The sequence below is a fragment of the Populus nigra genome, chromosome 2 (genome assembly GCF_951802175.1).
Source record: "Populus nigra chromosome 2, ddPopNigr1.1, whole genome shotgun sequence".
Taxonomy (NCBI): domain Eukaryota; kingdom Viridiplantae; phylum Streptophyta; class Magnoliopsida; order Malpighiales; family Salicaceae; genus Populus; species Populus nigra.
The window spans coordinates 24,258,749-24,285,123 of record NC_084853.1 but is presented as its reverse complement, the minus strand read 5'-3'; the positions used below and the strand labels follow the sequence as shown (position 1 = coordinate 24,285,123).

At 34.1% G+C, this 26,375-nt stretch overlaps 1 protein-coding gene and 1 pseudogene across 1 annotated transcript; both read left to right on the top strand.

Moving 5' to 3' along the window:
* Positions 1-990: 990 nt before the first annotated feature.
* LOC133683147 (3-ketoacyl-CoA thiolase 2, peroxisomal-like) lies at positions 991-3,382 on the top strand. Its single transcript, XM_062106679.1, has 9 exons — positions 991-1,093; positions 1,180-1,278; positions 1,373-1,440; positions 1,550-1,657; positions 1,775-1,852; positions 1,951-2,083; positions 2,165-2,261; positions 2,840-2,963; positions 3,050-3,382. The coding sequence occupies exons 1-9, from the start codon at positions 1,066-1,068 to the stop codon at positions 3,182-3,184; spliced, it is 870 nt and encodes a 289-aa protein (XP_061962663.1). The 5' UTR covers positions 991-1,065; the 3' UTR covers positions 3,185-3,382.
* Positions 3,383-4,783: 1,401 nt separating this feature from the next.
* LOC133682890 (dynamin-related protein 3A-like) lies at positions 4,784-25,453 on the top strand (annotated as a pseudogene).
* The last annotated feature ends 922 nt before the right edge of the window (positions 25,454-26,375 follow it).

Here is a 26,375-nt window from a genome sequence, read left to right as displayed (position 1 = left end):
AAGAACCAAAAGAAAGGCATCACTGAACAAAACCCACCAGCTAGCAAACAAACAAATTATGAGCAGCCATGTTGAAGAATAATTATTCACATCCAATTGGAGCACAGCTCAGGTAATCCATGAATATAACAGTTGTCCATCACTATAAATTAAGAGCTTAAAAATCAGACAAGTATCCATGCTTACTTTCTGAATGAGCTCAAAATTAGAACCCACCCGTCCCTCCCATTCATTTGCCAGATTAAAACCAGACCCATCAAGAACGGCTACAAAAACCAAAAGAGACTGAGACAACACATACAATCTGGTCAAGACGAGCTAAAACTTTGAAAACCCATCACTTCCTACACCCAAAGAGTTGGGTAAGAGGTCCCCGGAAAATTATGAGAGGAGGTCAAAAAATGCTGCAATTCCAAGAGAAAAGAGAAGCGAGTGGCTTTGATAGATCAGAGCATTTACTGCCGTTAAATGCGCAATGATAATAGGCTGTGTAATAACCCAAAAACTACCAAACAACCGGTGAACAAAGATGGGTGCAGAAAAGCAAAAGAAAAAACACAAAGTCCAAATTTAAGCTACCCAGGTAGACCTCGCATAGGATAAAAATGTCCCAAGCAGATAACAAACAACTCTCGCATAAAGGCATGAGCATGTGAGAAAACTGTTCATCTACAGTGCTTCTGCCCCATGACAAACAACTCTCAGTAAAGCTGCTTATCTACAGTGTTTCTGTGCCATAACAACAATAATAAATAGTAAAAAAGGATGTCTTTTAGTTTTTAGTTTTTTTTTTATTTTTGTTTGATAATTGATAGTTAATAATTAGCTTCATGCAGAAGCATATGCAATATCAAACCTGATTTGGAGTGAAGTTTAAGTTCCGGATAAGGGGAATAATTCGGGTTAATTGATTTTTAAAATAAAAATAAAAAAGTTATCATTTTTAAAAATTAAAAGGTATGTTTCTAAGTTTGATTTTTTTAAAATTTAGATCCAAGAGAAGTTGGGGATATTGTTGTGGGTTCAGTATTGGCTCCAGGATCTCAAAGAGCAAGTGAATGCAGGATGGCTGCATTCTATGCTGGTTTCCCTGGTATGTTTCTTAAATTGCATCTTTCAAGGGCTATTGGTTGCATTACTACTTTATGTTTGCTTGAATGGATTTTGAATCTGGTCCAGAAACTGTGCCGATAAGGACTGTCAACAGGCAATGTTCGTCTGGGCTTCAGGCAGTTGCTGATGTGGCTGCTTCTATCAAAGCAGGGTTCTATGAAATTGGTAAGAAAAATCCCTTGAACTGCCTTTTCAATAGTGTATTATCTCGATGTCATGTTAATTATTAGGCTTTACAAATTTTATCATTTCATTTTAGGCATTGGAGCTGGGCTGGAATCCATGACAATTAATCAAATATCATGGGATGGAGATGTGAATCCAAAGGTATATCTGCTCCTCTTCATTTAATTTGTTTCAGAAGGTTTGTTGATGATTTTTTTTAGGGTTATTTATTATCTGGATTGGATTTTTAAGGTTATATTGATTATGGCATCTAAAGAATTTTCAAAAAGCCCAAGATTGCCTTCTACCCATGGGTATTACTTCAGAGAATGTTGCACATCGTTTCGGTGTGACAAGGCAGGAGCAGGATCAGGCAGCAGTAAGTGCCATCGTTCTGCTATGCAGTATATTGCAACGTGATTTGTTTTATTAATATTCTTAAATTGTTGTTTATAGGTTGATTCTCATAGGAGTACTGTTAAATTGTTGTTGTTAGGTTGATTCTCATAGGAAGGCTGCTGCTGCTACTGCTTCTGGCAGATTCAAGGATGAAATCATCCCTGTCGCTACAAAGGTATATCTAGTTGAATGTATTGAGTAAAAAATTAGTCATTTTTGGCTAAAGAATTGAAAATGTAATCTGTTTTTTTGTTGGCATTTTTGTGTTTGAAGATTGTCGACCCTAAAACTGGTGATGAGAAGCCCATTGTAGTATCTGTTGAAGATGGGATTCACCCAGAGACATCAGTAGCAGGTCTGGGAAAATTAAAGACCGTGTTTAAGAAAGATGGGACCACCACTGCTGGTATACCTCGCGGGCCTTTTCTTTTTTCATAGTTGGTCAGTTTATTTCGATCCATTTGATCATGTGGTGGCTCTTCTTCAGGAAATTCTAGCCAAATCAGTGATGGTGCTGGGGCTGTGTTGCTCATGAAAAGAAGTGTTGCTGTGCAAAAAGGACTACCCATTCTTGGTGTATTCAGGTATATAATTCCTAGAAACCCAGTGTATCTCTATCATAATGTGCAATAAATCGAATGGTAGCTGCACATGGATGTGGTGGACAACAACATTATAAATCCAACAAATCACAGCAAGAATTCTAGAACCATTTTTTTTCCGTTTTATTTTGCATTCCTTAACAGGGAGAATGTGGTTGTTGGATGAATTTGCTTCGTATTTCCCGATAATAATCATTTTATGAGGAAATGTTAACCAATAACCAGTTGGCATGGAATCTTCCTTTTCCTTTGATCTGTTTATGTTTGTTCAGAACTTTTTAACACCCGATGAAAGGGGTATTGAACTTTTGAGTTGAAGGTATACGACCTCATTCAGAGCCAAGGATTTTGCTTCATCCATTCCCCCACAGCTCGTTTGTTCTGAAGTTTAGGGAGATGGCATTCTGCAAATGCATATCTTTTTATTTTGCTCGAGACAACAATGTTTAGTAGTTCCTTGCCATCTATTTTGTTGGATTTCATATATAACAATCAATGATGAGAATAAATTAAAGAATTCTCCTTATTTTTCCCATATAAAATCTATTTTGGTCATGCAGGACATTTGCAACTGTTGGTGTGGATCCTGCCATCATGGGTGTAGGCCCAGCTGTTGCAATTCCAGCTGCAGTGAAGGCTGCTGGTTTAGAACTTGAGGATATTGATCTTTTTGAAATAAATGAGGTTAAAAGAAAATGAATACTTTACAGTTATATTCAGAATCAAACACTCCTTCCAGTTTTAACTAAAATTTGTTGTTTCTCGTCCAGGCATTTGCTTCCCAGTTTGTATATTGTCGTAAGAAGTTGGAGCTTGATCCACAAAAGATCAATGTCAACGGGGGTGCAATGGCCATTGGACATCCTCTAGGTGCAACAAGATCAATTTTCCTTGTGGAAAATTGAAGTTAAAATAAATACACTCTAATTTCTGGTGATAAGCTAACAATCCTGTAATAGATTATAGATTGGAGGCAATTTCTTTTGCTTGGGTCTGGTGGGAGGAGGACATTTTTTTGTAGCCGAAGTATCTACGGGTTACGGGTTCCTTGGGAAAATATGTCGGTCAGGCAATTTACCAAATAAATTGTTAAGTCGTTGGTTTCCATAGGAGCAAGCTAGAAAGATTGTGAAACAGAACAGATCGATTATAGATTGGAGGCAATTTTGTTTTCGGGGAGGGGAACACTTTTTCATAGCCGAAGTAGCTACTTATTATCCGAGAAAACATGTTGGTAAGCAGTTGATAGGATAAATTGTTCAAGCCCATTGGTTCAATAGGAGGAAGTCAGTAAGATTGAGAAATAGAACAAATTGATTTTCGACAGAATAAAAAATGCATATATGAACCATGGAATACAAACCCTATGACATGCTCGAGATGGGACAGGGCATTGAAATCTATTTTTAGCTAGTTGAGCTGTAACATGCACATCTATTAGTTGGGTGTTTTGAGTTTGAGGGTTTATAGTACCATTTATGTAGGATTTATATTGCCAAATAAACTGTCTAAAGATATATTAAAACAAATTTTTTTAGGAAATAAATGACTCCATGATTAAGTCATCATTTTACCAAATTGAACCATTCTCTTCTCTATAGTTGACATGATGTATAGATTTTCGAAGGACAATGGATTTAGTGATATAGGACCATAGGTGCAAGATTATATATATAGAGTCTTACAAGAGCATTGGGCATTAGTCTTTTAAAATCTCGGGAGGGGATAAAAAGAGAGAGGTAGGGCTCGGACTCGGTGGTTAATTTGTACTCTTGGGCTGGCATGAGGTGCTCCTCCTGATACTATGTATGTTGGATTCTAGGCTATACATGGGCCTTGGCTATTTCATTCTCTCGTGCTTTAATTAGCCCCGAAAAATAAAATATTGCTTATGACGAAAGGTAAAATTTGTGGGTGAGCCACCTGCCGTGTTTGAGAAAGCACATGTGGTGGTCATTATTAGTGATTATTTTTTATGATGTTAGATTCGTTTTATTAAGATTTGTTTTTACGGTACGGGGGTGCTGTCATTGGATTTTTTTGTGTGGTTCATGATCATGATCATATTCATTTCTCTCTCTCTTTGTTTTTTGTTATTCTCTTCATTGGAATTTATGCCGACTAATTTTCAATGTTTGTTTTTAAATGCCGCACTTTTTTACCGTGATTTTTATCAAACCATGTTATGTTTTTTTTTTCCTTCAAAGCTAGTTTTTCGAGCAACGTTGGAAAGGAAAAACACCCCTTCGTTTAGTCACTAGTTTTTTTTCCCACACTATGAAGGGGTTAAATAACTCTTTTCCAAACTTAAAAAAAATATAGATGTTATGAAGTCAAAAACTTGGTGTGTATTGGACAATTTTTATAAAAAAAATACTGAAATACTGATATATTAAACGACATAGTATTTTTTTGTTTGTTCTAGTTACACATTAGATAAACTTGGATTTACCGTAGTTAAACTGCGAAACTCGTGATACAAGGCATGAGAACATGATAACCCCATGGAATCTATACCAAAACAAACCAAGAAGATCCATCATGATGAACCAGGTATTGAAGGTCAAAAAATATAAAAAAATATCAAATCTAAAAAGCTGTATTCTTTCTTTTCGGACATTGGATGAATTTCCTTTGGAAGCTGAAACTGTTGAAAGAGGATACAGTTTGAGTTCTGATTCCATAGGATTGCCAAAGATCCATGGACTGCCAACATCAACAATGTATAGCAGTGGTTCCAGTGATTCCTACACAGCTTCTCCTAAGAACCCGAAGTACCGGAAGTCATCCCACCCAGGGGAGCTACAACCACATCTATATGCTGATTCTAATGGAAGTGGACATGCTTACATGCCAGGTCTCTATCCAACATTAGACTTTTAAGCCATTTGATCGAGCATATTGGTCAATTTCTAAAAGTGTCCAGGCATATTATATTTCTTTGAATTTCTAAGTCACCTTACGCACGCAACTTCCAGATTATTGAAATCCCAACTTTCAAAGATGGCTTAGAAAGGCATAAGCAAACCGGAAGTTGTGTTGCTCCCCTCCATATCTCTGTTTCTCTGATATAGTATAGGGTTATAATTGCATTTTTTTACGAGGCTCCATGAAGAATAACAGGGGGGGCGCTTCTATCAGCAGCAGCCCTTAATATATATATATTTTTGACCTATGTGCTATTATGAAAATTGATGTCCGATTTCCAGTCAGGATTGTCGGTCCGTATCATTTTGATCAAATAAAACTTTCAAGGAGCGCTGAGAGTGTCCCGTGGTGCTTTGCTAATCGTCAGCATTATTGAGCTTTCAAACACTTGTATTATCTATAAGAATACTAACAAAAAGATTTGTTCATTTAAGTTTCATCTCTCAATTTTCATTATTTAAAATGCTTGACTTCAGGACATCATCTCAACAATTTCATAACAATTCAGGTCAAACACATTAATAACATTGTTCTATGATTATCTTATATAATTATACAACTATCTAAGCTTCAACAAATTTACTTGTTACTAAATTCCACATAGCTAATTCATATTTAATTTCTAACTTTGGTAGTTCATTTAACATAAAATTAAGATTATCATAGCAAATTTACCCTTACATAACTCATATTCTAGTTGAACTTTCTTGTCTTTTAACATTGAATAGAACAATTGGAAACCACTGGTCATAAATAGACATTGCCACTGCTAATAGAATTTCATTCCACTATTGTAATTGTCATCAAATTCATAACATATCAAGAATCATGTCAACCCATTTTTTTTGACATAATTACATTACATGAAACAACTAATATGACATTTTACAATTATACAATAGGTTCTCAAAGTATTAATTATATTTTATCAAAATAATTTGAAATACAATATACATACATCATTAATACCCTCAACTATATTATATCACAATGGTCAATGAACTTTTATTTTTATAATTTCTAATCTAAATTTTGAACTATACCATTATCCTTTTTGTCATGAAAGCCATCTTCCATTTCACCACTTGGATTTATCAGTTCATGTATTCTTCCTAGCTAATACAAACTTTGTCTTCACCCTTTACGAGGATTAGGTTTTCATTAATTCAATTTTATTGATCCAACGTTTAGTATCATTAACACGATTACACCACATTAGTTTATATTAACTGTTAAATATTAAACAACGCCTCCTTAATAATATGACGAATAATCTGACGAGTCAATGATTTAGGCATTAATGGTTACATACGGGACCACTAATCAACTCATAATCTTGGTCTTGAAGTTAATACATATCATAACCAAAACCTTGTAATCAATCCTACAGAACATCATTTTATTTTTCAATAATATATCATGATCATAAATCAAATTTTCAATCAATCATATGGCACAATGGAACCATCTTACCAAATCAATTATCCTAGACATCAATCAATTCATGCCCTTAGCCCATTTACGAGTCACTAGTTCTAATAGCCCATCATCAGTCACTAATATCTCCATATATATATATATTCCTGCATTTACACAACAACTGTATATACAATAAAAATCACTTTATTAATCAAGAATTTGATATTTTATTCATAAAACACAAATTTCACTTTGAGGCAACAACTATCACATTATATCTTAGTTATACTATCATTAACCCGATAGTTAGGATACTAACGCCTCTAGCTCTATTTAGGGAAGCTAGTTGATCACTTTTTTTCCTTGTTATACACAATCACACACACACACACACACACACATAGACACACGCATGCAAACACATTTAAAGAAATGACAATAAACTAACTCTTAAAGATTTTACAAAATAAAAAGATTAAGGTGCAAGGCACCTACCATAGGTTAGTGTGTGTATTTCTGCTATCTTATCTCTGCAGCCTCTCCTATACCACAACAAGATTCAATTTCACAATCAATAGCTCTTGTTCATACTAAAATTCCATCTACGGTATTCATTTATATCAAAATCTTTAGTTGTTAAGAAGGAAGAGAAATCAAATTCAATTATTAGCATATCCTAAATTACTCATTTCACACCCATATACAATTTGTTTATTGCATGACTTGTTTGTGTTGTTTGGTCCCTAACTGGAGTTTTGTAGCTCTAAATCAAGCAAGGTTAGTTTCTAATGAAAATTAAAATCTTCAAGTACAAATTTCATGAAGGAACATTTCCAAAATTATGTCATTATCTAGTCTCAAATCTATCTAAATCAGGAAAATTTGTCAAGTGGTATACAACCTGACCCTTCTTTAGTATTTCATCCATAAATGGAGTTCCATAACTCCAAATAAATTAAAACTTGTCTAAACTGAAATGTAACACATTTATTTACAACTTTAATGCAGGAGAAAGTTCCAAAGTTTATCAATATCAAGTCCCAAACCCAACCAGAAGTTAAACAACAAATCTGTCAAGTAAGATTTAGTTCGGTTTGGGCCTTTACTTATTGTTTAGCTTATATATAAAATTATATAATTTTGATTTAATCAAGTAAAAATTAATTTGAAATATAACATTCATATATACAACTTTAATAAATAAACTAACTCCAAACTCCATCATTTTCAAGTTTAAAATCGACAATTACAGTGGCATCAGAAATCTATCTAGGAGTTAGTTCAGTTTAGATATTTTCTCGATTTGTAGCTCATATCTAGAGTTATATCACTCCAAATTAATCAAGGCCAATTTTATTTGAAAGATAACATCCATATTTATAACTTTCCTGAAGAAACCAGCTCTAATTTCTATCGTTTTAAAGTTTTAACTTTGATATATATATTCTAACATTTCCTACTAAGAAGTTCCATAATCTTTCCCACCCATTATTGTTAAACGCATTCATATAAAAACAAAACTCCTAATCAATTAAACTAATTGCATAACCATAAATCATTTATCTCATTAGGGTCTCCATAATTCGATCTTTAATTACTCATAAATTCCTCCTTAAACATATTTATCCAACTCAATTTATAAATCTTAACCCATTAATACAATCCTTCAACATTTTACATATATTCAAATTCATAATATACTAGCAAGAAAATCAATTGAAATTTGATAATTTATTTAATCTAATTCTAACCATCATCAACACACCATTATATACTAAATAGATGCAAAACTTAAACACACTCTAGTTCCATAATTCTCCCCCTTTTTTTATCTATTTTGGCTACGTACTCTCTAAAATCTTTTCATCTCCTATAATTTTATTTTTCTTTAACAACACCATTTAAACCCATCATCATAATCATTTATCACAAGAAACACATCTAAAACATAATTAAATATGAAATTCTTGTATAAAAATAACTTACCTATATGTTTTGAACCCAAATCATATGTCATTGCATTAGCCAATTTACTATTCATCATTTTCCTTCTTAAGATTCTTCACTTTCTCTCACTAAAACCTCACTTTAAATTACTATCTCTCTTGCTCTCTCTTATTTCATTTGTTTCTTTTAGTATTTTTAGTTAGAATCACTCATTCACTCCCCACTTCCATGTTTTTTCCTTCAATTTTCTCTCCTCCTCTCATTTTTTTTCTAGCAGACCCGTCACTTATAAAGAGAGAAAGAACTAAATTTTTCCATATATTTACGAAAATACCATTATTAAGTCTACATGGTATTATTTTCTTTAATATTTTGTTCGACTACTATCTGAAAGTTTTACCCAAGGTTGAACATGTCAGGATGTTACTCATAAACTTTCAGCCCGATCCAACAGTCAAATCGAGAGTTATGTTCAATATCGTAAAACTTGTTGGGAGTTGATTTTACGCAAAATTCTAATTTTTCTTGTTTAATCCTTACATAAATCATATCAATTATTCCTCTAAAATCTTGGGGTCATTTTACCATTTTTTAAAAATATAATTCTTTTATATTATTTTTTATTTCTTTACGTGGCTTATTACTGTTTCATAGTAACATTACTGATTTTTTTTAACTGATATTTGTACCATCACTGTTGCCCTTTTTCTTTGTATTATATTTTCTTATAGATTACCATTTATCACCACACTAATTCCTTGGGATAATTTCATCATTTTCCTTATTATTTATTACCCACCGAAACTCATTACCAATTACGCTAACGTTATGAATTTTAAGCTAAAAATCAAAATCCTTATTTTTAACCTAAAAATTTATTTTAATAAAAAATTTAGCAAGCACAACTAGGTGAATATCCTGTCTTTCGAGATTAAATATCTTGATTTATATATGTGTCTTAATTTTTCAAGTTCTATTTTTAGGTATCGTTAATGATTTTTTATTTATTTATTTATTTACATATATAGTTCTTGTTTATTTGATTATATGTATGCATAAATGTTTTTATTAACTTAATTTTTTTTAAATATAGAAGTGGGTTGAAAAAACCATTATATATAATTATTTAAAAATAAATAAAAATATACAACCCGGAATAAAATACGGTCGGATAGGTCATATAACTATTTTCAAAACTAATGCCAAACGTTTTCCCTTTCTGTGTATGAACCAAGAAGATCATAGCACCAAGCAACGCAATTAGTCAAATTAGTTTTGATAGACCTATGGGACAAGCAATTTAGATTCTACTTCTACAAATAATTATTCAATTTGCTCGAAGTTGTAGGTCTATATCTCCACCATATATGGGGTTTATAAATTATTTTCATGGTAGTTCTTATATTTTTGTGAGAGGAAGAAGTAGAATTATTGATATACCCAATAATTAGTCGCATGTCCCATATTGCAAGGGTGATAGGTTTTGATTTTTCAAGTATTCATGTATAATCAAATGTTTAATGATTTAATTATATTATTATAAATTTATTTTTGTGTTGTCATATTTATTATAATTATGTTTATTAGTATTATTTGTGTATTTATTGTGTTTAAACAATAATAGTATTAGGTCTCTTCTTATTAAAAATATTTAAACCAAAAGTTGTATAATTTTATTATTTTTCCAACCCGGTATCAATGCTTAATTTTTATAAGAAATTAATGAAATTTAAAATATATAGAATATATCAATTTAAATGCTTAAGCACTATCAATTTTTAAAATAAATATCACTTGTTTCATAATTATATTAAGAAATTAAAGTGATTTAATTAAAAAATAATAAGGATTCAAATGATATGTAATTCAACTTCTATAACATCATAAGCTTATGAACAACCTGATGGATCTTGATGTGCATTGATATCAAGTATATGCATCTTAAATCAAATCTTATGATTGGTATAACTAAAAATAGTTTATAATTAACCTGTACAAGAAATTTCTATTTTTGAATTTGTTTTATATTTTCTAACTTGGTTTGAATGTTTTAATTTTTATTTTATATTTTACTTACTTATGTGACGAGATAAACTTAATGTATTTTTTATTAATTAGAAAAGTATTATTGATCAAGATTTAAATATATTAATACATGACCATAAAATATACTTTATGACTATTTTTTTTATTAATGTACGTGGGTTTTCATGTTAGTTTACGCATACGTACCTCGACTAATTTTATAAGTTTAAAAGTTAATGATTATATAAATCTTTATTAATTTTAAATTTATAAACGTCTATAAATACCTTAGTTTTATTATATATGAAGAGAGAAGATTGCTTGATATTTGCCACATTAATATACAAAGATCGATAATTTTTTTCAAGGTTTGGTGTAATTATATCTTGAATTCATCTACATGATTATTACCCTACAAATGTTGTCCCACGCCTACCTTAATTTCATGGGACATTTTCAGAAACTAGTTAGCTATATATAACATTATACATGGAAAAGTTATTGGTCATTATATATAAAATGAAGTTATAAAAATTACTACTTAATTTGGTGTGGTAGGCAAGTCATGACTCTGTGGTTCTAGCTTCTGTTCTACGTATATAAACTAGAATTAGGTACCGGCCTCACTACATGAAGTTAGTTTCTAGCTGACTGAATGATAATGATGGGTTAATTTAATAATACAGTTAAAAAATATTAATAGTAAATAAATTTAAAAAAACAGCAATAATTAACTATAAAATATAATTTGGCAATATTATATTTGGGAGGAGAAGGAATAAAAGCCTATTAGAAACTCATTGTCATTCTGCTGTGGATGCTGCCTCACCATCAAAATAAGATCACCGAGATGGTTCTAACATCATTACAAAGGTTGCATGACGACACCGAAATAGATCGCACATGTCGTCAAAGCCGCAACTCAGAAAGCAAACCAAGCAAAGTATCATGAAATGGGCATTTCGTGCTTATATTTAATTGATTATTTTAATTCAAAAAAAAAAACAAAAACTCTTTTAAAAAAACTAAATCTAACAAAAAGCGACAACAAAAACAACATGAGATAACTCAGGTCATTTTCAAAATTAGTAAGAAATCCTTTAGAAAGCAAAAAAAGAAGCAACATGGACTAAACTCCAATGAACTAAATATTAAAGGATAAAATTGAACAATATGAGCTTAAAAAAAGGGAAAAAAACAAGTAATGCCGGATAAATCTCTTAAACCTTGGTTAATCTTCAAAACTTGTGACCTGTGAAATCTTAGACTTAGGTTTAACCAAGAAGCTCATTTCCCAACCAATTTAATGTTCAAGGATAAAATATAAAAATTATTTAAATCTATTTTTTTTCCAAAGTAATACAAATACCAATCAAAATAATAATGACAAAATTTGATATAAAATAAAATATTAAGGGATGAAATTCAAAAATAAATTCAATTAAAACAATTATTCAAAAGAAAATAAATAGTAATAAAAAAATGATAACCAAATTTGACAGATGGAAAGTTAAAGGATGATGAAATTGAAATAAAAATTCAATTCTATAAATAATTTCAAATAAAACAAATAGTAATCAAATAAACATGGACTAAATTTGAAGAAAAAAAACATTGAATTGCTGCTTTGAAAATTTGGATTTCAAGTGTGAAAATTGAGGAGAAGAGAGAAAATAAAAGGAAAATGAGAGGTTTGTTTGCGTCAAACCGGATGTCCTTTTACCACACGAAACCGGATGGACTGCTGAGACTATTCAAACACCACCATGAAAGCCATCATTTGGTCATCAGACCACCACACATGTAAAGCCCAACAAAAAATTAAGCAAAAGGCTAGCCTATACTAATAAAAAAGCTAAAAGCTAGGGGGACAAACAAGACAACCTAAAGAAAACCTAGAGGAGGGGGATCGGCCTATCCTAGCGAAGAATTTAAATAGAAACCAGTCTCAAAATAACCCAAAAGAGAGATAAAGACATTCTTGACCAACATCCAAACACCCTCACCTCATTAAAGAGGGAGTATAAATGCAAGGGATAGAGAGAAGGTTGTAACAACCCGGTTTATATATATATATATATATATATATATATATATATATATATATAATCAACGAACTTGATCCCTCACATCATCAAAATACAATCCATACAATCAACATTTCATTTAAAAGTGAATCTTACATAAACACGTAATATTATGGCTGCATGATTAAAATTTCATATTAAAAAATATACACACATAGACATGAGTTTGCATTCCTATCCTACTAATAGCCATTACAAACTTAAACAAAAAGGATCTAATAAAAGTTATATATTCAGTACATTGATTCATACAAAATACAATTGTGATTTAGAATGCATCTACATGATCCCTTGCAAAAGTAGGTCCCCGTGTATCGGGTTCCCTAGACATCTCGTGGGTGTGACGTCCCTGCAGCAGTACAAAACATTTAAGAGAATGTAATTACTAAATAATAATAATGGTAACTAAACAGTCTGGCAGTTAAGTGAAGCATTGTCATTTATAATTTCTTCATGTACTTGGTATAAACAGCTTGTAGTGTATATAAATGCACCAATTTTTGCAATCAACCATAATCTTAAACCCGGTTATCCTCTTAAGGCGTCATTTGCTGAGGTTAACCATTCACTCACCCCCGTCATCCTCTTCGGATGCCATTAGCCGAAGCTAAGCATTCATTTGTCCCGACCATCCATTCGGATGCCATTAGCCGAAGCTAATCATTCATTTGTCCCGGCCATCCCATCGGATGCCATTAGCCGAAGCTAATCATTCTTTGTCCCGGCCATCCATTCGGATGCCATTAGCCGAAGCTAATCATTCATTTGTCTCGACCATCCCTTAGGATGCCATTAGCTGAAGCTAATCATTCTTTGTCTCGGCCATCCATTCGGATGCCATTAGCCGAAGCTAATCATTCATTTATCCTGGCCATCCCTTCGGATGCCATTAGCTGAAGCTAATCATTCTTTGTCCCGGTCATCCATTCGGATGCCATTAGCCGAAGCTAATCAACCATTTGTCAACATTTAAGAGTTCGACGATCTAATATCAATTCTAACACAATATGGTAATAATCATGTTAAAGTATTTCATTAATCAGCGTATGAAAAAAAAGAAAGGTGCAAGTCACCTACCTGCTCCACCTGTGGGTTGTTCTTGTCTTGACGATGGTCCAATCCCGACCGCACCACCTAAGACATCAACGGTCATAAATCAGCACATTTATATTTTTGAATCACATTCGTCACCTCACTTATTTCAAGAGTTCATATGTTCACATTCAAGTGTTCCACATTTTACACCATCATACTATGAAATTGTTACTAGCATTTAAGTCATTTTTGCCTAGGAGGCTTATTTTAGAAATCGGCAGCGAAAACTTGTTCGCTGCAGGCTGCCCAATTCGGCAACGAAAACTGTTTCGCTGCCGACAGCCAGTTCAGCAGCGAAAACTATTTCGCTGCTGGCGCCACAGTTTCAGCAGCGAATCACAATTTCGCTGCAGCCAACACGGTTTCGGCAGCGAATCAGAGTTTTGCTGCACAACACACAATTCGGCAGCGAATGCTAGTTCGCTGCAGAAGACTCAGTTTCGGCAGCGAATCACAAATTCGCTGCAGTTGACACAGTTTCGGCAGCGAATCAGAGTCTCGCTGCACAACACACAATTCGGCAGCGAATGCTAGTTTGCTGCAGAAGACTCAGTTTCGGCAGCGAATCACAAATTCGCTGCAGCTGACACAGTTTCGGCAGCGAATCAGAGTCTCACTGCATAACACACAATTCGGCAGCGAACGCTAGTTCGCTGCAGAAGACTTAGTTTCGGCAGCGAATCACAAATTCGCTGCAGCTGACACAGTTTCGGCAGCGAATCAGAGTCTCGCTGCATAACACACAATTCAGAAGTGAACGCTAGTTCGCTGCAGAAGACTCAGTTTCGGCAGCGAATCACAAATTCGTTGCAGCTGACACAGTTTCGACAGCGAATCAGAGTCTCGCTGCATAACACACAATTCGGCAGCGAACGCTAGTTCGCTGCAGAAGACTCAGTTTCGGCAGCGAATCACAAATTCGCTGCAGCTGACACAGTTTCGGCAGCGAATCAGAGTTTCGCTGCATAACACACAATTTGGCAGCGAACGCTAGTTCGTTGCAGAAGACTCAGTTTCGGCAGCGAATCACAAATTCGCTGCAGCTGACACAGTTTCGGCAGCAAATCAGAGTTTCGCTGCATAACACACAATTCGGCAGCGAACGCTACTTCGTTGCAGAAGACTCAGTTTCGGCAGTGAATCACAAATTCGCTGCAGCTGACACAGTTTCGGCAGCGAATCAGAGTTTCGCTGCACAACACACAATTCGGCATGAACACACACACAACACATGCTTTAACAACCCCAGCATATACACTGTCACTAAGTTCCAGCAGAATACACACATTGAAACCATCAATTTCTGCACCTAATCCTTCAACAAAATCCCAGCAAAACACACACATTGAAAACCATCAATTTCAGCATATAATCTTTCAATAAATTCCAGCAGAACACACACACACCGAAACCATCAATTTCAGCACATAATCCTTCAACAAATCCCAACAGAACACACACATGTATGCTGGCCAACCCCCTAGTTAAAGTCAGCCCTCTACCATGATTTGTTATTTCCATTTTATTCATATTTCTTTGTTAGATGTTCTGAAATTGGCTTCATTTCATTTCAGTTTCCTTGTTCTCTTAGTTAATTTCAGTTTACTTCACAGCTAGCTTAGGTCTTAGGTCTTAGGTCAATTTCCTTAGGGTTTTTCTTCTTTATTTCCATTTTTTGGTCTTAAGGGGAAGAGGAAGGGAGTTTCATGACCCATACCTTTCGAAACTAACTAAGTTTGAGGAAGGTTTGACACTATTCTTTCTCTTCTCTTGCTGGTTCTCCTCCTTCTTCTTCCTCTCACGTTTTCCAGCCCTCTTCTTCCTCTCCTCTAGGCAGCTGTCCAGTCTTCTCTCAAGGTCTCATCTTACCCTCACATGTTCACAAAGCCCTCTATACTGGTTTGGTTTAGATTTCTGTTGTGAAAGAGGAAGGGAAGAATGACATGCAGCTGCTATTCTGGGAAGAGGATGGATCATCCTCTCTCTCTCCTCCTTGTATTTATACTCCCCATGAAATGAGGTGGGTTGTTTGGGGGTTGGTTTAGATGTGTTCTTATCCTTGTTTTGGTTTATCTAAAACCGGTTTCACCCCTCCCTCCCAGCTCTTTAAGTTAATTTATTTTATTTTATTTTATTTTTGAACAGTGACTGCGTCACTGCCGATGCAGAAATCGGCAGCGAAAACTGCGTCGCTGCCGATGCAGGAATCGGCAGTGAAAACTGCGTCGCATCCGATCCTGAAATCGGCAGCGAAAACTGAGATCGGCAGCGAAAACTGCGTCGCTGCCGATCATGAAATCGGCAGCGAAAACTAAGATCGGCAGCGAAAACTGCATCATCCATTTATATATATACCTATATTTTCTCTTGGGTGTTGACAAGGTGGCCTTTTTTCTTCTAAAAAACCGGTTGCACTGCGTCGCTGCCAATCATGAAATCAGCAACAAAAACTAAGATCGGCAGCGAAAACTGCATCATCCATTTATATATATACCTATATTTTCTCTTGGGTGTTGACAAGGTGGCCTTTTTTCTTCTAAAAAACCGGTTGCAGCAGCTGCATGCTCTTATTACTCTTCCTCCTTCCCAAAGACAACTTGATTAAACCTCAGCTGCATTCAAACCTCCTGGGTACTGAATGAGAAGAGAGTTAGAGGGAAGTAGTGACAAAAAACAAAGAGGAAGAGGGAACCTAGACCTTTCCCAGGACCGGCAGCAGCCATTGTTGTAGCGCACACACCCCTTCTCAATGAGGAAACCGAATCCAACCAACCAGCATGCCAGGAGGTTTTAGAAGCACTTGTTGGGAGAGATTTCTTGCCACGTGGAAACGAGATTTGTACTCGGTGACCGCTGGTTTTGCAGTTATTGCAGACTAAAAGGAAAGGTGACGGTAGTGGTGAAGATGAGTGGGGAGAGTTTCTGCATTTGCCTGGGAAACGGTTTTATGATTTTTCCGAGATCCGGAACGAAATTCAGGTGCGGAGTTGTTGGATTATGACTTTTTGTCGTAGATTTTGTGTGTTTGTGAATTCAGTTTTCGAGTTTTATTTTGTGGTGTTTCTGTAATTTGTGATTGTTGAAGATATTTTATAGAAAATAAGGCCCTACAACTCCCAAGCAATCAAAATTACTGTTCATTTCACTAGCGAAATTATATCATGAAATTCGTTTGCTGTCAGGATAGGTTATTATAACCATTTAAGAGTTTAATAGTAATTTCTGAGATGTTTGTGTGTTCGGAACCGTTGATGATTGGAGAGAGTTTTGAGAAATTAAAGAATGGTTTTGTTGAATGAGGAGGTGTATGTATATATCATGGAGTGCGTGTTGTTTTTATTAGTAATAGTTGAACAAAAACATGGAGAAATTAAGGTCTGGATTGCATGAAATAGTATTTGTGTTTTGTTCCTGTATTGTAAATGTCTTAAGAGATCAATTTTGATTTTTTTTTATTATTTCTCTGTGTGTGGGCTTGCAGGTCTTCTGTTTTGTAATAGTTGAACTGAGGTGTAAAAAATTGGGAGAATTTCAAGGTGTAGTTAAGTTCAGAGTTTCTTTTAGCAATTCAATTGCTAATAGTTTAAGGAAAAGTGTAAAGGAAAAAAATTGACGAAGTTTTTAGTTGGTGTTTAGGAATGTATGAATGGGGAGGTAATTTGAATTAATTAATAGTTATACTGTGATTTGTTTTGGTTTGTTAGTGTAATTTTGCTTGAGTGATTTTATTGAGTGTACTAAATGATGTATTTAGTTGATTTTGGTAGTTGAATGGTTAAGTGATTTTGTTATTGGGAACCATTGAAAACCTTTTTTTTTTGAATTTTTGGAGAGGTAGGGAGGGTGGTTATAAATAAATTCCAACTGATTAGATTGTTTCAGATTGGACATTTTGCTTGGATGGTTCTATGGGGAGTGATTAACTTATAATGGTAGGTTTTTTGAAAATTTCTTAATGAAATTGAGTGAGGAAAAAATATTGCATGTTTTCTGGAAATTATCGTTTTTGTTTCACATGTTTGTTAAATTTATAATTTGTTTACTTTTGAAGTGATATTGGAGTTATTTCACATTGTTTATGCTGTCGGAGTTGCGGAACTAGCACTTAGGGATTAGGCATGTGGATTTTTCTCTAAGTACTTGAAGAGCCTTGTTTACATTAGAGGCAAAAACCCTTATTTTGAAAAGTTTTTACTTGTTTATCAGAACAAAACTTGTTTGGCTGTACTTTGGGTAGCATTTTGATATAGATATTGCAATGTAAAAATGGAAGTGATAAAGTCCAATTAATATAAAAGAACAGTCTTCTTGTTAATTGCTAAGTACCAACACAATTTATTGACTATGCAGGGTTTTTTTTAACTGCTCTTTTAGCTTTGTATTGAATAGGGTAATATTCATGTTTAATCAAGTCTTTGTTACATGCGTGGCTCTAATAGATTTTCTCAACTTAGAAATATTTTACTGTACATAAGGGTTTGGTTAATTGATTCTTGATATCCACTTAATAAATTTCACTTTCAATAACCAGTCAGCTCATTATTCAATAATATTGATTTGATTGCAGGCTGAGACTGCTAAGGAAGCAAGAGGCAACAAAGGTGTCTCTGACAAGCAAATTCGTTTGAAGATTTTTTCACCAAATGTTCTTAATACTACACTTGTCGATCTACATGGTATAACAAAGGTTCCTGTGGGTGATCAACCCTCCGATATTGAAGCACGAATTAGAACTACCAAGCTGTCTGATTCTAGCTGTTACAGCAGCAAATTCAGATTTAGCAAACTCAGATGCTCTTCAGATTGCAGGAATTGCAGATCCTGATGGTAAGTGTGCCTTTGATATCCTGCCTGGGTGACTTTGTCATGCTTATCTTGTTTAACTTATGCTAATCTTTTTTGACAGGTTATAGAACCATTGGAATAATCACGAAGGTGAGCTTGCAACTTTAACATCATGTTTTTTGTGTGTTTTAACATCTACAGCATCTTGGTTGCTCCTTAGAAGGATTTTCATGTTTTTTCTTTTGACTCAGTTGGACATTATTGACAGAGGCACTAATGCTCGTAATCCTTTGCTTGGAAAAGTGATTCCCCTTAGACTTGGTTATGTTGGTGTTGTGAATCGTAGTCAAGAGGTAATCATGTAACTACATAGGAATAGTGCATGATAGTGGTTTAATGGCGCGTCCTTCTGCATCTTATTTTTCTGGGCCCTGCCTTGTTACCTCATTCTTTTTCTTTTTTTTTTATTCCTCCTTTTATGTTATTGCTTTGCTGATACTTGGTGAAGTGGTTGATAAATTATTTTGGCAGTTGTTTTTGTTTTTTAATATGCTTTACTTGTTTTGCTCATTGCACCTGTTTTTCCCATAAGAAATTGTGTTGGTATTGTTTTTTTTTTCTGACGCTTTACTGGTTGAATGTAGAAACTAATATCCAGTACTGGTAATCATTAAAAATAAGAATTTTCTATATGGTTTGTTTTCCTTTTCAGTATTTTAAAATCTTTTCTTGTTCTTGATCTTTTGATTTTCAATATTCTTATGTCATGGGATACATTTTGAAGACATATCAACCTATCTGGCAAGCCTTTTCAACTTATATGAAATTTTCCTGGCTGTGCATGTTAGGACCATAATATATTGCACATGATGTGACTTCCTGTTGAAATACGAACCATGACATTCTAGACCACTCATGGACTAATCTTTCGAATGGCTATCCTGGTGCTGATGCAGGATATCATACTCAATCGGAGCATCAAGGATGCACTTGCTGCGGAGGAGTTGTTCTTCCGTAGTCGTCCAGTATGACTGCCTTATCTCCTTATTGTTATACCTAATTTGTTGCAAAATCAATTACAGTAATCTATTGCTTTATTTACTCACATGTTGTTCTATAGGTATATAATGGTCTAGCTGATCGCTGTGGCGTTCCTCAGCTGGCGAAGAAGCTGAATCAGGTAGAATTTTTGCAGCATTATTTCCTTGGACTTTCATAGGATTTTTTCCCCTCTGAATGAACCTTATTTTGTTACTTTTCCCTCCAGATTCTAGTGCAGCATATAAAATCAATACTTCCAGGGCTGAAATCACGCATAAGTTCTGCTTTGGTTTCTGTAGCAAAAGAACATGCAAGCTATGGAGAAATTACGGAATCAAAGGCATGTATTGTTTACTTAATTTTTTTTTCTGAGTGTCCCTGCAACTTGATTGAGATTATTTTCAAATAATTTTATGATTTCTGGTATCCGACTATATTACTTGTCTGAGCTAATGCTTTGCCTTGACAATTGTCCTTTTTTTTTGTAGTGTTATTGGTTTTTAATGCTTGACATTCATAATTTTATTACACTTGAGTTCTTATTTTGTGACTGTTCCTTGTGTTTTCAGAAGGTTCTAGTCGTCCACTCTTGTCAAAGTATGTTTTTATATTATTGTTTTAATTAACTTGTTATACTACTTTTTGTAAATAATAGGGTGGACAAGGAACTCTTATTCTGAACATTCTTTCAAAATATTCTGAAGGTAATTCTTGTTATTCTTTTCACTCACATTTTGAATTATGTCTTCTTCATAGATATTCGATCGTTTCTTATTCATGCTTAAGATCATTAATGTGTGCCAATTTCTTGTTGGAAACAGCATTTTCTTCAATGATAGAGGGCAAAAATGAAGAAATGTCAACATCTGAGCTTGCCGGAGGAGCACGAATTCACTATATTTTCCAATCAATCTTTGTGAAGAGTTTAGAGGTGTGTATATTAACATTTTCATGTTCTTCCTTGTCAACAGTGGTCATTTAATAGGATTGATGTAACAAATTTCTATCAGTTCCATGTGCATGCTTGGCATTTTCTCCTTCATGAGAGTAATGTTCCATCTGGTTCATTTGAATAGAGTGAAAGCCTGATTACCTATTGTAAATCTAGTAAAACAAGCCCTTTTTTCAGGGATAATAATTTTTTTTGGGGAGGGGATTTGGATGTGGGCACTCCAAGTTGTAGAGCCTTATGTTTGAATCTTTAACCTCTGGACCAATGCCACATTGGTTTGTTAAATCAGCTTTAACTTTCTTGGTTCTTCTCACAGAAATTAAATGGAACTATTCATTTGTGGTGCAAACCTGAGTATCACTTTTTACATGGAATGGGGTTTCTAGGATGTCATGAAACCATGAAGATAGAGACGGTTGTTTACAAGTGTTTTTGTGCATCTGTTTTTGTAGTTAAGAATTTTTACTCTGTGGTGCCATAGAAACTATAATGTAACTAGACTATGGAAAGTTGTACAAAAGTCCACATGGCTATGCTTGTATGCGCTCTGCTATCCTGCCATTATGGCATTTTACACTTATCTGCCAAGAGATCTGCTCTGTTCTTTCACCCATTAAAGTTAGTGAATTCATTTAAATGATAGTAAAAAAATTGTTACTCTCATGTTTATGGTTCCTTTGTATATTTTATCATGTCTTTTATCTTATCTTTTTTATTCATGGAGTTCCAAAATAAGTAGTTTCTATGGTTTTAATTTACAATTTCCAAAAATTTAGCTACTCTCAATTTCCAAAAATTTAGCTACTCTCATACTTAAATGATTTATTTAAGGTATGGTCATACCATTCTGCTACTTTTGTGCTTTTAAATAACTAATATTTTTAGATCTTTGAATGATAGTCACCAGTTACAGGTTTAAAAAGCCTTTGCTTCTTTCATTTTAAACAATGAGAGGTTAAAATGATATTTCTAGTACAATAAGCTTGTTTTGTTCAATAAAATTCAGTTGCTTGGGTGACTTAGCTACCAGCCTGCGGACAGCGTGACAAGTGCTTTTGGGCAAAAAATGACTGTAATTTGCTGCTCATTACTGAATTGACTGAATCTGATGTTACATAATTTGCTATGCAGGAGGTCGATCCTTGTGAGGACCTGACTGATGGTGACATTCAAACTATCATTCAGAATGCCACTGGTCCTAGAACTCCATTGTTTGTACCAGAGGTTGGAATCTTTTTTTTTTTTTTTTGTGTTTTAACTTTTGTATCTTATAAAGGCTTCTATTTCTAAGCAAGCAGTGTAATGATTTTGGTTTTCATTTATATAGGTGCCATTTGAAGTTCTAATCAGGAAGCAAATAGCTCGTTTACTAGATCCAAGCCTTCAGTGTGCCAGGTTTATATACAATGAATTAATAAGGGTACGGATGTTGTGATTGAGGCTGTTTTAGAATTAGCATTTGCACTGTTAAATCTTCAAATGAAATTTCTCTCCAGATTAGCCATTATTGTCTAGTGAATGAACTTCAGCGGTTTCCTGTTCTAAGAAAGCGCATGGATGAAGTTATTGGAAACTTTTTGTGAGATGGTCTTGAACCATCAGAGACAATGATTGGACATATTATTGAAATGGAGGTATGTTCATACCAATATTTTTCAAAATCTTATTGGTAAAGTTTTCTGGTTAATAATGCTTTGTATCTCCATTCTCCTTTCAATCCTTGTGCCTTCATTTTGTTTACTTGTTTTCTGTTGTATTTTTTTTTTCCAAACTTTCTGTTGGCATTGAGAGTTGTAGACTATTCTACCTTTGAGGATTTTCTTTCCCTACCTTTCCTGCCAACTTTGTAATTTTTAGACCTTGAACCTGCAACTCTTTGGTCACTTCCCAAATGATGGCCCTTTTTACTGTCCTATGTGGTTGAAAGTTCTTCCTGGATAGCGAAAAGATAGTTACGCATATGCCTTGCAATTCCAAACCTGTTTGCTTTCTCTGTTCTTTGGTTTCTTTACCATGTCAGTATGAGCAATTGTGTTGTTGAGCCCATCTCTGATATTGCATAACATTTACATCCCTTCGCAGATGGACTACATAAATACTTCCCACCCAAATTTTATTGGTGGGAGTAAGGCTGTGGAGATTGCACAGCAGTAGATCAAGTCGTCAAAGGGTTCTCTTGCTATGCCCAGGCAAAAGGTATGCCTGCTATGCAAATGATCCTCAACACTGTTGTATCCACTATTTGATTTCTTACTTGTTGGCAGTGTTGTCAAGAGGCACTTGCATAGGCACTCCAGGCGAGGTGAGGTGAGGCCACATCGCCTTTATTAGCCTTAGGCGTTGGGTTTCAATGAAGCGCCGCCTAGGCGAGCGTCTTGAGTGTGGGTGGAAGGTGTTAAGGCTAGCGCCTGCTTGAAGTTCTTTTTTTTTGTTGGATTTTTTTTTAACTGATTTATGTTTTGACCTATTTATCTTTTTTTTTTAATTGATATTTAATTTTGCTTTTTAATCTATTTGGCTACTTACTACTTTAAATTATCTTTTTTTTTAAAGGTGAAAAATATAACTTTATATAACTATGTTATGGTATTTTATATTTTCTTTTGATTTTCTAATGATCTAATCTTAATTGGAAAGATATATATTAGATTTATATAATATAATATAATATTACATTTGTTTTTAATTTATAGCATATTGCCTTGGTTCATTCGGGCAAGCGCCTCGCACCTCAAACATTTTACAAGCTTGGTGTCTTTTAGCGCCTTTCACCTTTGACAGCACTGCTTGTTAGATCCCATATTCTTTTCTTTTGGTCCCTATTCTTTTCATTTTTATTGTCAATTAGGATGGCATAGAGCTTGAAAAGGCACCTGCTTCTGAAAGGAGTATGAAGACTCGTGGTATTCTGGCCAGACAAGTAAATGGGATCGTGCCTGATCAGGCATGACATTTTTTGCTTTCTAGTTTATTCTTAAATCTTTAATTTTATTGTAGTGCATACTGTTATGGAGCCTGTCTAATTAGACAAACTGGTCTTTGTATGACTTACAGGGAGTACGTCCGGTGGTAGAAGTTGAAAAGGTCCCACCTGCTGGTAATTTTCTACTCAGAAATTCCATTGGATATACACATCCATTTTTAGACGTTGCTGCTTAAATTGTTTTATCAGGCAATACAAATGTTTCAAGTTGGGGTATCTCATCAATATTTGGTGGAGGTGATCATTCTCGAATGTATGCTAAAGAAAATTCAACAAGCAAGTCATACAACGAACCTGCTCAGAGCATAGAACCCTTGGAACAAAGCTTGTCTCTGATTCATTTAAGAGAGGTATGTTGTCTCTAATACTAGTCCTGATTAGCTTATAAGCATAATCTGATTTCCTTTTTTTTTTAATTCTCAATGCATTTTATCCTAACAAGAAAATTTTTGTGGTTTTTTAGCCCCCAACTATCTTGAGGCCTTCAGAAAACCATTCAGAGCATGAGTCTATAGAAATTGTAGTCACAAAATTGCTGTTGAGATCATACTATGACATTGTTCGGAAAAATATTGAGGACTCCATACCAAAAGCAATTATGCACTTTCTGGTAATTCTTAACCAATGTCGGTTTACCTGTTACTTTCTTGTGGCCTTTGTATAATTACTATTACACTTACACATGGCTGTTATGTGTTCTCATCTTATTTTGGGCCTTTCTATTGGTTTTTCACTATTTTGTTTCTTGTTTTTATTCATATCTGCTCTCTTTTTGGGTATGTTATCTACCATCTTTATGGTCATCTTGTTCTTCTGTAATTTTTGCTGTTAATAACATGAAGTTCTGTTCACCAAAATAAAAGAAAAAAAATTATACTTGCAAGATTTTTTGTAACTCTTTTCTCTTAAAAAGTTCAACTAAAGAAACAAGAGTTATTGGGTATGGCAGCATGGTCTATAGAACTAGTATCAATCTTATCCTAACATTGTCTGCAACTGCATAATGTTTATATTTTCAAAATGTTCCAAAACTCTCTTGTTTCCACCACCACCACCACTAGAAAAACTACCATGATGGAATGGCAATTTGGACAGGTTCTCTAATGTTTTAAGTATTGTACTACTAAAATTCAAAATGAAAGAACATTTGGGGTCATCTCGGCTAGGATAGTTGGATGTAATTTGTCATATTCTTTTAGTTCTGATGTCACTTGGATTCATCATGTAGGTAAACCATACAAAGCATGAACTGCACAATGTCTTCATTAGAAAACTTTACAGGTACGATAATGTTTTACATTGATTTTAGTCATTGGTCCTGATTTCTTCTGTGTCTTCCTGAAACAGGGAGAATTTGTTTGAGGAGATGTTGCAGGAACCTGATGAGATAGCAATAAAGGGAAAGCAGACACGAGAACAACTTAGAGTTCTCCAACAGGCATTTAAGGTAGGCTTTTCATGACTCTCCAATTAGCAAAGACCATACATAAATTCCCTTTCTTCACTACCAGCTAACAATTGTCATAAAAAATGTGTATCTACAATTAATTCCACTTGATGTTACAAATCTTGCTAAATCCACAAGAAAATCAATGTGCCACAATTCACATTGATCTTTCATGCATAATCATCCATTAAACAATATTAAAATTCAACTATTCTAATACGATGAATCAATCAATCAAACAAAGAACCAATTCAATCAAACAATCAATATATATCATCAATAATGAATGCATGTATAATTCACATAGATAAATAAAGGGAAATGAACAAAAAAAGATTAAGAATATTTCCTACAAGATTTAAATGTGCTGAAAATATTAATTAAACTGTACATGAAAGAGAAGAATAGTACTGAAATGGGTACCTTCTTATTTGTTGAAATTTGCAGTTTTATGTGAACATGTAAAGCAATGGAGATTGTTCCATTGAAGAACAGGAGAAAGGCAGAAGAGAAAAAATGGAGTATGAAATTGAGTTGTGAGGATATGAAGGAGAAAGAGAGAGCATTGCATGAGAGACGGAGTTTAAAAAGGAAACTAAGACAGAGAGCTTAAAATAACGTGGACAAAAAATATAGGGAGGGAGAGCGCCAACCTAACTGTAAACTATTAAATTAATTAAATTATTAAAAGAGAAACAGGTTTTCATGTAACAAATTACTATTCATTCGGATAGTAATTTAACAAAATTGCCTCTGATCCTAAAAAAAACCTTTGAACTAGACATAAGAGTAAGATGATTTTTTTTACTATAATACAATTGTTTTTAATAATTTGTGCAAGGTTATATTAATAATTTTATTTTTTTATACAGTAAAATTACTAATTTAACCTCAAAATAAAAAAAATTAGAATGCCTTTCAATCAGGGACGTTATGGTCTTCTAATTTTTTTTCTTGAAATAGTAAAATTACTTTGTTGTTCTTAAAGACAAAATCAACATAACTCTTTTACAAGGAATTTTTTTTGTCATTTTACATTGGTTTTATTATTAATATAAAGGTTACTCAAGGGCATTATTGTATTTGACCATATAATAAAATACTATTTAGAAAAAACATGTTGATGGTGTGTAGTAGGCGCTAGCGGCTGGGCGACCCTTGTGCCTTTTGGGCAACGCATGCGGGACCGTCTGGTTACCAAATGCAGCCTTCCATAATAGTGTTTGGAAGGTCTCAGCATCCTCTTTGCGATGGGGTAGCACGTGCGCCAAATGCTCTTCTGGTTTGGTCCGACAACCATTTATGTTCTTCTTCTTCTTTTTTTCTCTCTCATCCTCGAATTCTGCACCAAACCCTTTAAAATTTCAGACCAGCTCCTTCAATTTCT